This window comes from Pteronotus mesoamericanus, unplaced genomic scaffold, assembly GCF_021234165.1.
Source record: "Pteronotus mesoamericanus isolate MK-2021 breed Mesoamerican mustached bat unplaced genomic scaffold, CSHL_Meso_final contig_163, whole genome shotgun sequence".
Lineage (NCBI taxonomy): Eukaryota > Metazoa > Chordata > Mammalia > Chiroptera > Mormoopidae > Pteronotus > Pteronotus mesoamericanus.
In genome coordinates, this window is record NW_026555064.1 from 15,756,123 (window position 1) to 15,772,959 (window position 16,837).

At 34.2% G+C, this 16,837-nt stretch overlaps 1 protein-coding gene across 6 annotated transcripts in view; it reads right to left on the reverse strand.

Moving 5' to 3' along the window:
* Positions 1-16,837, reverse strand: part of LARP1B (La ribonucleoprotein 1B) — a 70,026-nt gene that overhangs the window by 28,301 nt on the left and 24,888 nt on the right. For 3 of the 6 annotated variants that reach the window (XM_054563280.1, XM_054563290.1, XM_054563298.1), the window contains exons 9-11: positions 14,774-14,948; positions 9,374-9,546; positions 6,899-7,264 (exon numbers count right to left, since the gene is read on the reverse strand). In XM_054563280.1, the coding sequence (XP_054419255.1) occupies positions 6,899-7,264; positions 9,374-9,546; positions 14,774-14,948 (714 nt within the window). Of the gene's footprint in view, positions 1-6,898; positions 7,265-9,373; positions 9,547-10,984; positions 14,171-14,773; positions 14,949-16,837 lie in introns of those variants that run through there. The other 3 variants (XR_008528267.1, XR_008528266.1, XM_054563307.1) reach the window with 3 other exon arrangements.

Here is a 16,837-nt window from a genome sequence, read left to right on the forward strand (position 1 = left end):
TGTGTTAAATCTAAGTAATTAAATTCTACTCTTCAGTTTTTCTTTCTTTTTTTTTTTCCTTCTTGGAGTTTCTAACTTCTAACTCCTTGGAAGCTGTCAGAGATTATATTATTGTTCACAGCCTGCATCCCCTAGATTATGGGATTATGAATATCTACCCACTGTAATCACCTTTCATGTCTTTTGAGAATATACTACAGCCCCAGCCCATGGGCATAACAATGTGATTTGTTTTTAGCCAATGGAATGTGATCAAATGTACATAAGAACATCCAGGCAGCTCCTCTGAATACAATTCTGCACTGCAGCTTAGCCTCTTGTTGATCTCCTCTGCTATGTGAATGAACAAGTGCGGTAGTTGGGCTGGTCTTTAAGGATGAAACCCCAAAGTGAGAAGACAGAACTCTCTCCTCGCCACCCCCCGCCGCCCCGTCTTTAAAATGAGAAGACAGCGCGCGTGCACACACACACACTCACTCACTCACTCACTCCCTGTCTGTCTGTCTCTCTCTCTCTCTGCTGCAACAGTTAACCCACAGCTGCTGTCAAATATCTTTAAGCTTTTGAGATTTAGGGAAAATTTTTTATACAGCTAAGGTAATATTGGGGATTGACTTATTTCAAGCATTTTTTCTAATATATTTTTGCATTTAAGCCTATGTCTTTGGGAGCACCTCTTAAATTCAGTTATCATTCTCCTTAGACTTTCTTATCTCCACTATTTCTTCTTTGGTGAGTTATTTAAAACGTATCTTTGTTTTAAAACACAGTTTTATTATTTTGCTTCTCAATTTAAATACTAACCTACTACTTATGTGTTTTACGTAATATCGTTGCTTTGAAATTTGCTTTATAAACTACGCTGGGTAAAGTACTATAGACATGCTCAAAAAGAACATGTATTTGTAGTTGTTAGAGATGATTCTAAAAACAATTCTAATATTTTGTTTACTTAAGTGCTAAATTAAATCACTCATTATGACTGGATTTTTTCTATCGGTTTTGCTTCATACATTTGAATATTTGATATTAAGTACATTAAATTTTAAGTTACACTCCCCCTCCGTGAAAGTTACACTTTTCTGACGGACTTCTTCACTTGTAATCATTATGAAAGGACACTCTAGCACTAGTAATATCTTTTGTCTTTTAGTCTACTTTGTAAGCTTGCTCTTAACATCATACAACAGCCTTTCCTGGTTACCGTATTTGGTAAGTAGCTCAGTTATCTTTTATAATTTATACTTTTAATTGGGTAAAAATATGTAATGTAAAATTCACAATCTTAACCACCTTTAAGTATACAGTTCTGTAATGATAAAGTGCATTCATTGTTGTGCAACAGATCCACAATTTTTCCATTCAGCAAAACTCTACCTATTATACAAAACTCATTTCCCCCTCCCACCATCAACTATGGTACTGTTTCTCTGAATTTGACCCCTTTAGTACTTCATTTAAGTGTAATCATACTGTATGTCTTTGATGATCTTTGAAGAGAAGCGAGTCACAATGTGGCATATGAAAGATTTTTTTCCTTTTTAAGGCTGTATAAACAACATCTGGGTTACTCATTCATCTGATGATGAACATCTGAACTGTTTTCACTTTTCAGCTGTTGTGAATACTGCTATGATTATGGGTTTACAAATCTCTCTTCAGTTTTTTGAGGAACTAGCATATTGTTTTCCATAGCAGCTATATGTTCCCAACAATGAACAAGGGTACCACACTTTCTCTATATCCTCTACAGCACTTACTTTTGAAGTTTTGCTTTTTGTCCATTTTTGTTTTATTACATGTACATTTGGTGCCATGTCCTAGAAATCACTGACCAATCAAACGTCTTCAAACTTTACCCCCATGTTTTCTTCTAGAAGTTTTATCATTCAAGTTCTTCGGTTTAAATCTTCACACTTTTTTACAAGTGGTCCAACTTCATTCTTTTACATGTGGATACCCAGTTTCCTCAACACCATTTGTTGAGAAGATTTTCCTTTCCCCATTGAGTGGTCTTGGCACCCATGATGAAAACCACTTACCATATAATAGTCAATTCAAAGGTTTATTTCTGGTCTCTCTATTCTATTACCTTCGTTTTTGTCTTTATGCCAGGACCAGTGTTTTGTAATATGTTTTAAAATCAGAAGTATGAGATTTCCAACTTTATTCTCTGTAAAGATTGTTTTTGACTCTTATGGTCTTAATTCATGAGATTACATATGAATTTTAGTACTGATTTTCCTATTTCTGAAAAAGATGACTGAGATTTTGATAAAGTTCCTCTGAATCTGTCAATTGTATTGGGTAGCACGTTGCAGATTCCATGTACATGGATTGGTAGGACTTCCAATCCATGTACACGGAATACCTTCCCTTTTACTAGTTTTTCTAAAAACAGCTTTAAGATATAATTCACATATGGTACAACTTACCACAGTGCACAATTCTGTTGTTTTTAGTATACAGTTTTGTAACCATCATCACAATCAGTATTACATTTTCATCACTCCAAAAAGAAACCTGTACCCATTAGCAGAAGCAACTAATTCCTGCTAACCATCCAACCCCAGCCTTCCCTCTCAGGCAACCCACCAACCTAATTACTGTCTCTTCTAGTCATTTCATATAAACAGAATCATACAATATGTGGTACTTTGTGAGTGGTTTCTTAATGTTTTTAATTAATGTATCAGTAAATTCATTTCTTTCTAGTATCAAATACTTCATTGTGCGGTTGAGAATGCATGAATGTGGGGTCAATTACATGTTGCCATTTTATAAAAGGAACTTGAACATCATGAATTTTCTATCTGCAGGGGTCCAAGAATCAATCCCCTGCAGATACTGCAGGACTGCAGTTAAGTTTTACATGGACTTTCAAATGCACAGAGTCAGCACCTCTGATCCCCAGAACCAACTGTATACTCATCCCAGTAGTTATGAAACGGTATCTCATGAGGCAGTTTTCATTTTAATTGGGTTGTCTTCTTATTGAGTTATAAGAGTTCTTTATCTATTATAAATGCAAGTCCTTTATTAAATACACGATTTGTAAATATATTATCCTGTTTTTTTAAAATAGACAATCTTAAAGCAGTTTTAGCTTCACAGGAAAATTATGCAAAAAGCTATATATTTACACTCGGTAACTTCCCACACATACAACTTACCCACTACCAACATTCTTCACCAAATGCTACTTTTTCTTACAATCAGTGAACCTACACTGACATATCACCAAAAGTGCACAGTTTACACAGGTCTCTTGTACACTCCATGCATTTTGATACATGTAAAATGACACATATCTACCATTATATATACCATACAGAATAGTTTTACTGCCCTAAAATTCCTATTCTGCCTATCTGTATTTCTCTCCCCTCAACCCCTGGCAATCACTCATCTCTACTGTCTCCATAGTTTTCCATTTCCAGGATGTTGAATAACTGAAACCATGCAGTTCATATTAATAATAGCCTTTTCAGAATGGAATCTTTCACTTAGTTATATGCGTTTAAGGTTCCTCCCCTGTCTTTTCTGGCTTGATAGTTCATTTCTTCTTAGCACTGCATAATATTCTATTGTCTGGATACATCAGTTTATTTATCCAATCACCAACCTGAAGGACATCTTGGTTGCTTCCAAGTTTGGGCAATTATGAATAAAGATGATATAAACACCCATGTGCAGGTTTTAGTGTAAACATAACTTTTCAGCTCCTATGGGCAAGTACCAAGGTGGGTGACTGCTAGATCACATAATAAAGAGTATGCTTAGCCTGGTAAGAAACTGCCAAACTGTCTTCCAAGGTGACTCTACCATTTTGCATTCTCACCGCAAATAAATTCAAGTTCCTATTGCTCCACATCCTTACCAGCATTGTGTGTGTCATTGTAATAGATTTTGGCCATTCTATGTGTAGCAATATTGTGTTTCAATTTGCATTTCCTTGATGACATATGTGGAATATCTTCTCATGTGTTTAATTGCCATCTGTATAAGCTATCTGTTCAGGTCACTGGCCCATTCTTCAAGTTGTTTTGATATTGTAGAGTTTTAAGAGTTCTTTGCATATTTTGTATAATAGTCTTACTGGATATATCTTTCTGCCATTCATTGTGAGGCTTTTTTTCTCATTCTTGACAATGTCTTCTGCAGAATAGTTTTTGGTTTAATGAAACCCAACTTATCAATTTCTTCCTTCATTGATTGTGCTTTTGGTGTCCTATTTGTAACGTCACTGACTAACCTAAGCTCATCTAGATTTTCTCCAAGGTTACCTTCTAGGAATTTTATAGTTTTGTGTTTTACATTTAGGTTTGTAATCGATTTTGAGTTAAATTTTGTTAAAAAAAAAAAAATAAGGTCTGTGTCTAGACTCATTTTTTCCCCATGTGGATATCAAACTATTCCATCACCTTGTTGAAAAGACTATTTGCCTTTGCTCCTTTGACAAAGATGAGTTTACTATATTTTTGAGGTCTATTTCTGCAGTATTTTGTTCCATTGACCTATTTGTCTGTTCTTTCAACAATACCACCCTGTCTTGATCACTATAGTTTTACAGTAACTTTTGATGTTGCCTAGTTTTGGTCCTGACTGTTCTCCTTCAATACTGAACTGGCTATTCTGGGTCTTGTGCTTCTATAAATTTTACAATCAGATGGTCAATATTCACAAAATTAATTCCTGAAATCTTGATTGGGACTGCACTGAATCTATAGATCCAGTTGGGGGAAACTGACAAGATTAAGCATTCCTAAATGAAACAGTTCTCATTTACTTAGTTCTTCTTTGATTTCTTTCATCAGAGTTAGAATATTCCTCACATGAATCTTGTACATATTTTCTTTCTATAAATTACCTCAGTATTTCATGTACCAGAGTGGTAATGTAAATGGTATTGTTTTTATTGTCCTTTCACTGTCTTCATAGTGTACAAAATTTTAAAGTTTTGATTATATTCAATTTATGTATTTTTTTTTTTAATTTTATTGCTTGTGCTATTGTTGCCATAAGAAACCACTGTCAAATGTTTTCTTGCAAAGAGTTCTATAGCTTTTGCTTTTATATTTAGGTGTTAATTAATTTTATTGTTGACACTTTTACAGATGTCTCTCATTTCCCCTGCTCTACCCAGCCCCTGGCCATTCCTGGCCTTCATACTGTTGTCTATGTCCAGGGGCTATGAGAGGTGTTAATTTGAGTTAATTTTTATGCATGGAAAATTACAGGGGGCATCTAACTTATTCTTTTGCATGTGAATATGTACTTGTCCCAAGACTACTTTTTCCCTATTGCATGGTTTAGGCACTTTTGCCAAAAGCTATCTGACAACAGACACATGGGTTTATTTCTAGACTCTCAATTCTCTTCCACTGATCTGCATGTCTACCCTTATAGTAGTACTAGTGTAATTAAGGACTGTGTATAAATCCTTTAACTTTGTTCTTTCTCAAGATAGTTCTGGTTATTCTAGGTCCTTTCCTGAATTTCCAAATGAATTGCAGATCAGCTTATCAATTTCTGCAAAGATGCCAGTCAGAATATTGATAGGTTACAATGAACCTGTAGTTTAATTTTGGTTGGTTATTACCTTATGGTACGAATTTTTCCAATCTTTTCCTTTCAATGTTTCTACTTCATTTTTTTAAAAATATGGCATATGTAAATAATAAAACTTGGCTGTATTTAATATACATTGACAATATTTATTCACTCTTTTACTTAAATATTTGAGCTTAAATCTACCACATTATTTTTGTGCTGAAGGTCCTCTTTCCCTTTTTTCTTGTCTTATTCCATTTTCTCTTTCGCCTAGTTTCAATATTATTCCCTCTAATTTTATTTTTATATGGGTGTCCTTCAAACAGCAACATAAAATCTTTAAAAACAATCAATCTTCTTTCCAGACTAAAAAGTACCTTTAAATACTACTAATTTATTGTTCTCATTTATAACTGTTCATGATACTGTAAATCTCTGAGACTTAATTGCGTAATGCAGTTAATATTTCTTTAGATTTATTCATATATTTAACACTTTCTTTGCTTTGCTGTCTGTTCTGTATCTTTGGTGTCTGGAATCACTTTTATACTACCTTTGGAATTTCTGCTGGTTGCAATTACTCATATTTCACCCTCTTACTTGAGAGCTATTTTTTAAAGCATACAATTCTAGGGTGATAGTTATGCTTCCTTGGTATATTAACACTGTCCACTCTTGCATTCAACTGCTGCTGGTGGGAAGTTGGCAGTTGGCTGGCTGCCCACTCTCTTTATACCTGGCTGTCCTATTCTGATACCTCCCCTCTCTTTCGAAAAGGTTCTATCTACTACCTCTTAAAATAATGACTCTGGCCTATTTTCTTTCTCCTTTCCTTCTAAAATTCTGATAAAGTGTCTATCTTAGGCCACATTTACCACTTAGTATTTCTCATTTTATGCCTATTTTACCTTTTTTCCAACAATAAAAACCTTTAAATAAAATCGACTATGTTAAATTATACAACTTAATTTGCAGTATACCAGACTATCTATACTATCATTCCATACCCTCTTTTGTATATGCTATCTCTGCCACTCTGTGCTTGATTTCTGAAGTTTCTTGTAAACTGTCTTTTAAGCTGTTCACTTTTCTTATAAAAATAATGAGTAAATTCTTTCAGGTCTAAAATAAAGGTGACTGTCTTCACAAAGGGAACTACATTTGTTTCTGATAGGATTCTGGAAAATTAACAGGCCAGAATCATCCCTTTAAATTTACAACTAGTGGTTACGTTCATAAAATAAAGACCCATGAAAGTAAAAGAAAAAAAGTTTCAGAAAATATAAGCAACAACATACAATCAAGCCAGAGTATCAGCAGAAAGTTGCTGGCCAGACACAATTACCTTTATGGCTGTGTATGTGTTTTCATTTTCTTCCATCCACAGATCCTGTTCATAATAATATAAGCCATCATTGATAACTTTAGCAAGTTCAGATGTAATTTTTGCCTGAGACACGTGGTTGCCTGTTCGATCTCCTCCAGGATGTTTTCTCAAATAAGGTGGTGTTTGAGTTACAATCAAAATCTTGTTTAAATCCTGGTCATCGATTTCATAATCTGAATCATTATCAGACCAATCAGTACATGTGTTTTTTCGCCCTTCTATTTGTTCCATCTCATCATCAAATAAAAAATCAAGTTGTTCTTGTTCTTGTTCGTCTGGAAGGTGTAGTTGATTTGATGTCTCTTCAAGTAGAGATGCTGGTTCCTGAAATAAGGAATTGGTATTGTGAATAGAAAATTTTCTATCGCTTTGAAGATGTCTCATAACAACGTAACAAATAATATCAAGCTTATGTGCTCAGTGACTAGTTCAGCAGTCAAATTGCAAAAGAAAATCAGTGTTACTTTGAACTGACAAATGGGAAGTAGTGTATTTTGCCCATGCTATGCAATCATCACTCCCATGTATACTGTGCATCCTTATTTTTCCCTCAAAAAATCTGGGCAAAAAATGTGCATTATACATGGCAAAATACAGTAACTGAATAGCACTAAAGAAAAAAAAGTTGAGCAAAGAATTAAAGACTCCATTAGAGTTAGAAAGATCCTTATGCTATCAATTTTAAGATGAAGCATTATTTTTATTTTCATTTTTGCAGAGAATAAGTTTTTATTTTTACTTTCCCAAGGAAGCTGAAGCATTATTTTTAAAAGCAATGTTTAAATGTGAAGACTCTGAATACGAAGGAAAAATGTAGCTCTTGGAATAAATGAAATAGGGTACAAATTTCTGTCAATGAGCCCAGGACACTATTCTCCCTCCCTAGTTACCCAGGTTTGCCATGACAGATAAAAAAATTCATTTGGGTCTTTAGAAAATATTGTTTGGAATAGCTTTGTTATGCTTTTAAAATGCCCCCAAGGAAAAATAAACATTTAAGTATGCTACATTTAACTACCATTGCAAATTAAGAAGTTACCTTTGATCAAGATTTCTCAAATTTTACACTACTGACATGCTGGACTTGGTAACAGTGTGTGTGTGTGTGTGTGCAGGGGTGACCTGTGCACTACGGGATGGTTAGCAGCTTCCCTGGCTTCCTCTCCCAAGATCAGTAGCGCTCTCCCACCCCAGTCTGGAGACCACCAAAAATGTTTCCAGATAGTTACCAACCGCACCCTGGTGAGGCAAAATACCAACATCTACCAGTCCCTTAGAGGAGAGCCACTCTTAAATCCTGCGTGCCTCCCCTTTTCATGCTTTGATCTTAGGCAGAAGGAGCCCTGTTCACAATAATCTTCAATATGAGGTGGCCTTCTTCATCTTTTCCCCATCTATGCCCAAATATTTTTAGTGAGCTTTTCCTGACACAACTTATTTTCAATATTTGAATCATCTGAGTGGCACTGTTTACAGGTTTACTTCTAGTAAACTTCTTTAAGATAAATGTACATTCGCATACAGTTATAAAAATCAGTGATCTCCTCCATTCTTTACCCAGTTTCCCCCAATCTTGCAAATTACTAGAGTGCCCAACCTGCAGCGGCCCACAGGCCACATGCAGCTCAAATGGCTGTGAATGTGGCCTAAGGCAAAATTGTAAATTTACTTAAAGCATTATGAGGTGTTTTGGATTTTTTTTTTTTTTGTGATTACATGTCACAATGTATTTAATGTGTGGCAAAAGACAACTCTTCTTTTTCCAGTGTGGCCCGGAGACACCAAAGGGTTGGAGAGCCCTGCTGGTATTGTACAATATCACAAACAAGATGCACATTGATAGAACCCATCAATCTTATTCAGATCCCCCCCCAGTTTTACTTGTATTCATTTGTGTTTGTGGTTTTTATCATCTTTTGAGACTTTGTGTACCCAACCACCAAAAATGCAGTTTTACCACGAGGATCTCCCCTACTGTTTCCTAACCAGGAATGAGACCCATCTCATTTCCTCATATGCCACCAATAAATCAATTCTCTTTTGCTTTCCTATTGTACTTCACCAAAACACATATAAAACTTGACGTGCACCCTTTACAAATGGTTATTTGTATAAGAACTTTACAAATAATTAACAAGGTTATGAATAACATAGGGTTATAAATTCAAAATTTAGACTGTCATCTTCTAAGAAGCTAAATTATGGAAATTTAAATTAGTCACATGTAGAAAGGCCAAACCTTACCCAGAAAAGATAAATTTTAAAAGCTGATACCATATAATTTATTTTTAGATACTGAGTAACCCACAAGTTTTTACTGAAAGCCAATAGTACCAATTTTTACAATTTCTAAAAACTTTTTGTAGTTTTATAGATGTACCTAACAAACTCCACTAGAATTTATTACACTTCACTTGGTTTACGACAACTTACCTTCAATTTCACTGGGGATGGACGATGTCTTTTTTTTGTTTCTATCCAAGGTTCTGAGTCCAAGTCAGGCAAACTAGTAGACAAAACTCTAGATATTGATTGAAGATTACTTGTTTCAGTATTTTTCTTTGGGTTCAGTGGACTTCCAATTCTTGGAGAATTGGGAGCAGACTCTAAAATTTTAAGTTAGTTCTATAGTTAAAATAATAGTTTTATTACTTATAAAACATTTCATTTTTTCCCTTGGGCTTGACTTTTTTTTACAAAACATAAATCAATTTCAACTATAACCTTCCCAATGATTTCCAAACCTGAAGACCTTGTAAGATGTATTCAAGTGAAACCAATGAATAATAAATTACTGCAACGTCACCAACCCGTACAAAGACCACACTCATTAAGCTTCAAGAATATCAATTAAAGTTACTAATTTATGACAATGTATCTCTTTGGGAATCAGTTCTCAGAATCTATTAATTACAATGAAATTATGGAATCTTCAATGCTGTTAAACCAGTTAGACTAAATGCCTATCTTATTCTAGGTAAAAATCAGTCCTTCATTGTGTTTGCCAGGATTTATACGAAGGCAGCCATTACTCCTACTTTTCACATTTCCTTTGCCTAACAAGGTTTACCTGAATGCAGAGGGCACACTTAGCTCATACTAAATAAAGAGGTAGAATGTCGTTTCATTAAAGTGTACTGCCTTGGTGATAACATTTAAAATGTTTTAAAACTCTGTTGGAATTAAAAAGGCCTCTTTCCACACTATCTTTGTTTTTAATCAACATATACACTCAGAAGTAAAACCCAAACTGATTCCTTTATGAATTTCTTTTCTAAAAGTCAAAGAATATTTGTTATAATGCAGTACAGACTTGCTTTGGACAAACAGTGTTTTAAGAACAAATTTATACCGTAGAATTCAAAACATTATTTACTCCAGCTAATTCCTTAGGAATTTTGCAAAGTTGAGTATATTACTTAGAGAAAACGGACGTAAATGAACAATTTTCATTTTATTTATTAAATGAAAACGCAAAGTCACACTCCATGAACCCGGGTTTGAGAAGAACATTCCAAGACTTTTTCATTTACTACATGATAGAGTCAGATAAATTTATCTTCTCCATGGACATACAGTTAGATCCTAGATTCAACCACTAGATTACTATTACTGGAAAAAGAATATATTGTTGCCCTGACTAGTGTGGCTCAGTAGGCTGGGTATCATCCCACAGACTGAGGGGTCACCGGTTTGATTCCCAATCAGGGCACATGCCTGAGTTATGGGCTATGTCACTGGTTGGGGCAGTGCTGGCACTTAACGTGACTAGTCCTCAGGATAAGAATAAAATAACAGATTTCAAAGACACAATACAAAAAAAGTCAAATTGAACCATAATTATTATACTAATGTTATAGTAATATTTAGATACATTAAAATGTTTAAAATATTAAAATTTCTTTTTGTAGCTTTAAGGCTATTAAAATCAGTAGGATCGCATGGGTAATAAACATTAGAGTTCTACTGAACATTGCTACTCTATACATTCCTTAATTAATGGTACATGTACCATCATTTGATGCACTAAAGTGGTGTGAATAAAATACTAGTTTTGGGCTGTCATCATTATCAAAGTTATAGAGGGGCCCTGGCCAGGTAGCGCAGCTGTTTGGAGCATCGTCCCTATACGCCAGTCCCCAGTCAGGGCACATGCAAGAATCAACCAAAGAATGCATAAATGAGTGGAACAACAAATTCATGTTTCTCTCCCCACCCCAATCAATGAGAAATAAATTTATAGTAAACCCTGTTTCTAATACTATAAATCATCTATGTGCATGCAGTGAATAAAGTTTTTAAAGTATACTCAGAACCACCACCTTAGAGTGAGAATTAAGTAAAGTACCATTATGCACAGTGCATGTATAAATAATTAGAACAGCACCTGGCATGTGCTGGGGAAATCAGTTGACACTATTTTCAACAGAGAAATGTAATCTTTAAACAACTACTTAAGTTTATTACATAATCATCTCTAAATGCTTTTTAAGCTTGAATGCTTCTCCCATGAAGTGTTTCACTATATTCGCAGTATGTCTGCTTATAAAATAAATGACGTTAAAACACCAAAGAATTTCGGTAAGACATGAAAATTTGGTTTTTAAAGGGCTTCACACTATAATTAAGCTACACATACACTATGCGTGATTGCTTTCTCTAATCATGAAAAGATTTTAAACCATGTGTGTTAATTTTAATGGTAATAGCAAAGCCCTAATCTTCCAAGACCAAAATAAATATGAATGTGACTTTGACATTAAACTTATAAGCAAAAAAATTAAGACACATACTCTGACAGTTATGGCTTCTTGTTTATAAGAACTCAATAAAAAAAAATTCTTGCTATTTCCATTAATTGCCAATTGTCAACATGATTCTCCAGAGAGAAATCACCTTATACAAAGTGGGGCTAAAGTAAGCTCTGACTGGTGTGACTCAGAGTTGAGCATCATCCTGCAAACCAAAAGGTCACTGGTTCGATTCCATGTCAGGTCACATGTCTGGGGTGAGAGCCAGATCCCTAGTTGAGTGGTTCAAGAGACAACCTGATGTTCCTCTTGCACAACAATGTTTCTCTCCCTCTCTTTCTCTCCCTTGCCCTCTCTCTCTAAAAATAAATAAAATCTTCAAAACAAAACAAAACCCAAAACAGCAAACACACACCAAAGTGGGGTAAAAGTAGGTTTAAAGTTAGTGTGGGAAATAATAAAAATAATTTAATAATGATACAAGAAAATTTCATGTACTCAACAACTGTAAACCTACTTTTTCCCTACCCTACACATTCCATGATATTTACCTGACATGACTTTTTTATCCACTCTGAATCACAGCTCTGGGTAATTATATAGACTGCTTTAAAAGGATTCTATATTTTATGTGCAGCGCATTCAAGAATACTTCTGAAGATCAGTTATTTCAAAGAAAATCTCACAGTTTAGTTAACAATTATTAAAGATCCCATTATACATTTTTTAAAGCCAAATACAAGCAAGCAAACAAACAAACAAAAAAACCCCCAAGATTGTCAGATACCTGACGTCTCAATTTTGGTGAACGAAATTGTTTTACTGTTGATAAAATATCTAAATTTCGAAACACCTTACCATTCCCATAATCAACCTTTTCTGGTGTATTATGGTCCTCTGTTCAGCACAAAGGTCAATCCGTGTTAGACAATTCAAGCTCCATAGAGGAAAAAATAGAAATTTTATTTTTTTTGATGAAAAGAACGAAAAAATTAAAAAAAATTTTATCACATGAATCTCTCTAGGTCTATACAAAGGGTTATTATGTTTTTTGAAATTTAAGGTCTAATAATGTGAGTAAAAAGGGTACAGATAAAAGTTTCACTAGTTTATCTGTACTCATGGGTACAGATAAACACAATCCATATTTCCCATTCCATACTTCTGTTTCAAATATTTGGTGACAGTACTCTCTACTGAAGTTAGGAAATTAAGTCTTTTGTATCAAAGGGAAATCATTATGGTCAGAAATTTTGGGATTCGCAGGGAAAGGCTGCATTTACATAATTATTCCTATGATGCGATGTGCCAGCATAACTCAAAAAACATCTTTCTATAATGCCTCATCATCCATCTTGTTTCTGATGTATGATGTATAATCTAAAAACACAAAATTTTTTTAACATTTTACAGATGGATTGGTTTTTTCCAGGCAATGTGTATGTGCATGTAAATGAGTACATATTTTTAAAAAAAACACAAAAATGTACAAAGACATTGTGGTTTTATTCCTGTAATTTTATTAATAATGCATAAATGGCTAATAGGCAGGCATCAGCAACTTGACTGACCTATCTTAGCTACTCTACGGAAGAACTGTTTTCTATTTTATATAACTCAACTAATGCCTGTTCACAGGCAGGTTAAAAATGTGATCTTGGACCCCACGTTTACACAATAAATTAATCTAACTTACATAGATATCATATCTTTATTTAAAAACCTAAAAAATGTCACTATTCTTCAAATTTTAAAACACTTGCCCAAATTGCTTTCTAGGTTTAGAGGCAGAGGGCTGACAATCAAAGAAACAATAAATAAAAATGTGAGACTGTCCCCATCAGTGCTTTACTGATGGCATGTGTCTCATAATAATGTATCAAAAATAAATTTTTTAAGAGTGAAAAAATACTTTTGTTCATTTCTTAAATTTATCTTAGTGTCCACATTAATAAATCTTTTTAAAGTCCATGTGAAATATTATGACATCTAGGTTATACAACATACACTATATTGAAGAGCAAATTAAATAGCAAAGGACCTAACAATCTGGGAAATGCCACTCAAGCCTCTCTATTTTGGCTTTATTGATCTGGACACAAGTACATAAGTCTAAGAGGAAAAGACAGAATCTTGTAATATTTCCAGAATGAAAATGAACTTTCCCACCGTGAATAAAAGTAGCACATGCAGCCCAGGCTAATTACACACAAATGGGCAGCTCCTATAAAAACAACAGCAGTCCTCTGGTCTGTCTCTCATCATCATCACAAAGGTGTTTATCTCCACTGCAGTGCTGGCCCAACTGCCTCCACAAAGAGTTGGGAGTAGACATTCTTGCACAGAAGTAACTCTGGTCGCTTTCATTTCTGCAGCACGATTTGTTCCAATATATTTAATGATATTTCAGTGAGTCACCTATTCCTCTGCATATTCCGATCAAATGACATCCAAGAGCATCAGTAGATCATCACCCTGACTGAAAAAAGTTTAAGCACACATATTTTTTTTTCCCAAGAGGGAATGTCTTTAAAATGACCCAGGAAAAAAATCTTAACATTAAAGCAGTTTTTGGAAATCCTAAATACCACCAATTCTTTAATCAATAATTATAATACCTTCATAAGAGAACCTCAATTCTGCATTAGAATATAGGTAGGTCATCTCACCCTTTCAAGACCAGGTTGAAGCACATCAGTAAGAAAATTAAAAGAAGTCTACCCTAATCTTGAGTATAAGATGTTTAGACTATCCCAATCCTACTATTTCAAGCTTACGAGTGGAAAATGGCATAATATATCTATAATCATATAGTAAAATTAATGACAAGATAGGTAGAAACTCCACACATAGCAAAGTTCACAAATAATTTTAGGAACAGAGCAGAGCTTCACTCATGACTCTTAAATCCCTATTTAAATTATAGCTCTGTGTGGCAGACAATATGAATAGAATTTAGAGCATCAAAAGTTATTTAGTTATCTTTAATTTTCCTACTGAATCTAAGTAAACTTTATAAAGATAGGTAAAATGCACCAGAATCCCACTGCTATGCTGTTTGCTCCAGAAGAAAAGCAGTTACCTGTATGTGAACAAAAGGCTTGGCCTGGTACAAACTCTGGGCAGTCAATCAACTGAGAGAAGTCTGTTTGTGGCACCCGACGTGGAGGAGGGCCAGGAATTGGCCATTTTTCTGGTTCTATCTTTTTTCTCATTTTCTCGTCCACAATTTCCACTTCTGTGCTATCTTTCAGTGCCTATAAATAGGAATTTTGATCTATTAAAGAACTTTCATTAAAAAATTTTACTTGCACATCCTATACTTACAAGAGCCTAAAATTCTAAAAATTACTATTTCACAGATGAGGACACTAAAGGTTAAAGAAATAAAAATAGCAGTCCCCTCATCTGTCCTCTATCTGCAGCTTCACTTTTCACAGCTTTAGTTACCTGTCGTCAACTGCAGTCCAAAAATATTAAATGAAAAATTCCAGAAATAAACAACTCATAATTTTAAATAGAACACACTGCTCTGAGTAGCATCATGAAATAATCGCACTGGACGTGAACTGTCCCTTTGTCCAGCATATGCACCCTGACTTTTAGTCACTCGGTAGCCATCTGCATTATCAAATCGACCCGGTTAACGGTATCACAGCGCTTCTTGCACATCATTCTTATTTTCCTTAAAAATAGCCTAAAAGCACAAGAGTAGTGATGCTGGCGATTCAAATGTGCCACAGAGGAACCACAATGTTCTTCCTTTAAGTGAAAAGGTATGTATGTATATAAAAAATATAGTACATAATATAGGGTTCAGTACTAACTGCAACATCAGGCACCTGTCAGGGTCTTAGACTGTATCCCCAGAAGAAAAGGGGGGACACCACGGTAACTCGATAAAGAGCACAGATTTAGTATGAGTTGATGACAGGACTCAGATCATTTATCTGTCCACCAGTGAGCCTAGCCACTAGGCTAGGGTGTTTCTTAAATAAACTACAAGCTGTAGTTTAAGAATAAAATAAAACTAGAACAAAATTTTTCAAAATAAAAATTAAAGGTTTTTGACCTGAATTTTAACTAAAAGTCAAGGGTACTCACCTATTAGAAATTAAAGAACAATGAAAATATGACACAAAATTTCAATATACATACTTGCTAACTTTAAAAAAACTCATTGTATTGTAGTTGGTGAACATATTTCATTGTTTCAAAAGTAATAAAGATATCAGCCAACTTTCCTCAAAAAAAAAAAGTCTTACATTTGTATGCCCTTAATAATAGTATAGTAGTTACTTCTCAAGCTGTATTTTCCATAATGAACTTTCTTTACTTTAAAATCAGTATTATTTCTTAATGTATCGACAGTAAATGTGTCAAAAATGCTAAACCTAATAGTAACACAGAAGTTCTTTTAAACATTCCTTCCCTCCTGCTGTAAATTTTGAAAATATTTGATCTGAAAATGCTGCGTGAGGACTTAATGGGAATAAGAACATACCAAAAAGAAAAAAGAACTGACCCAAAAAAGTATACAATACATTTACAACCAGATCCTTACAGAAGTAAGGAGTGAAGGAAATTGGTAACTTCACTGAAAATGACAGCTGAGCTGGATCTTCGCTACAGCACAATGGCAGCAGCAGTTAATAAACTCATTCTACTATGAACATGATCATAATATTTTGCTATAAAACTAAACATAATTTTCTTCAAATTGTAGTATACAGAACTTTATTTAAATACCATCTATAAATAAATGCAATAACAACATTGCCTGAAATATTTTTTTTTCCACAAAATAACCCTTTAATCACAAATCAGGAAATAGAAAATCACTGGTTTTTAGTGTTTTGAAAACCTGGACTTTTCTATAGCTAATTTTTAAAGCATGGAGTACATGTGATCAAAAAATTTGCTAAAAAAGTCTATTTAAAATGTGAAAGGATGACTCAAAGACTAGGAAAAATTATTTGTTAAATACACATAAAGGATTTGTAGCCAGAATAAAGAACTCCTGCAATTCTAGTACTAAAAAAGAAAAAACCACTCCAATAAAAATAGGCAAAAGATTTGAACAGAAGTTTTAGTAAATAATGTATACAAGAAGTTTCAGTAAATAAAGAATACACGAAAAGATGCT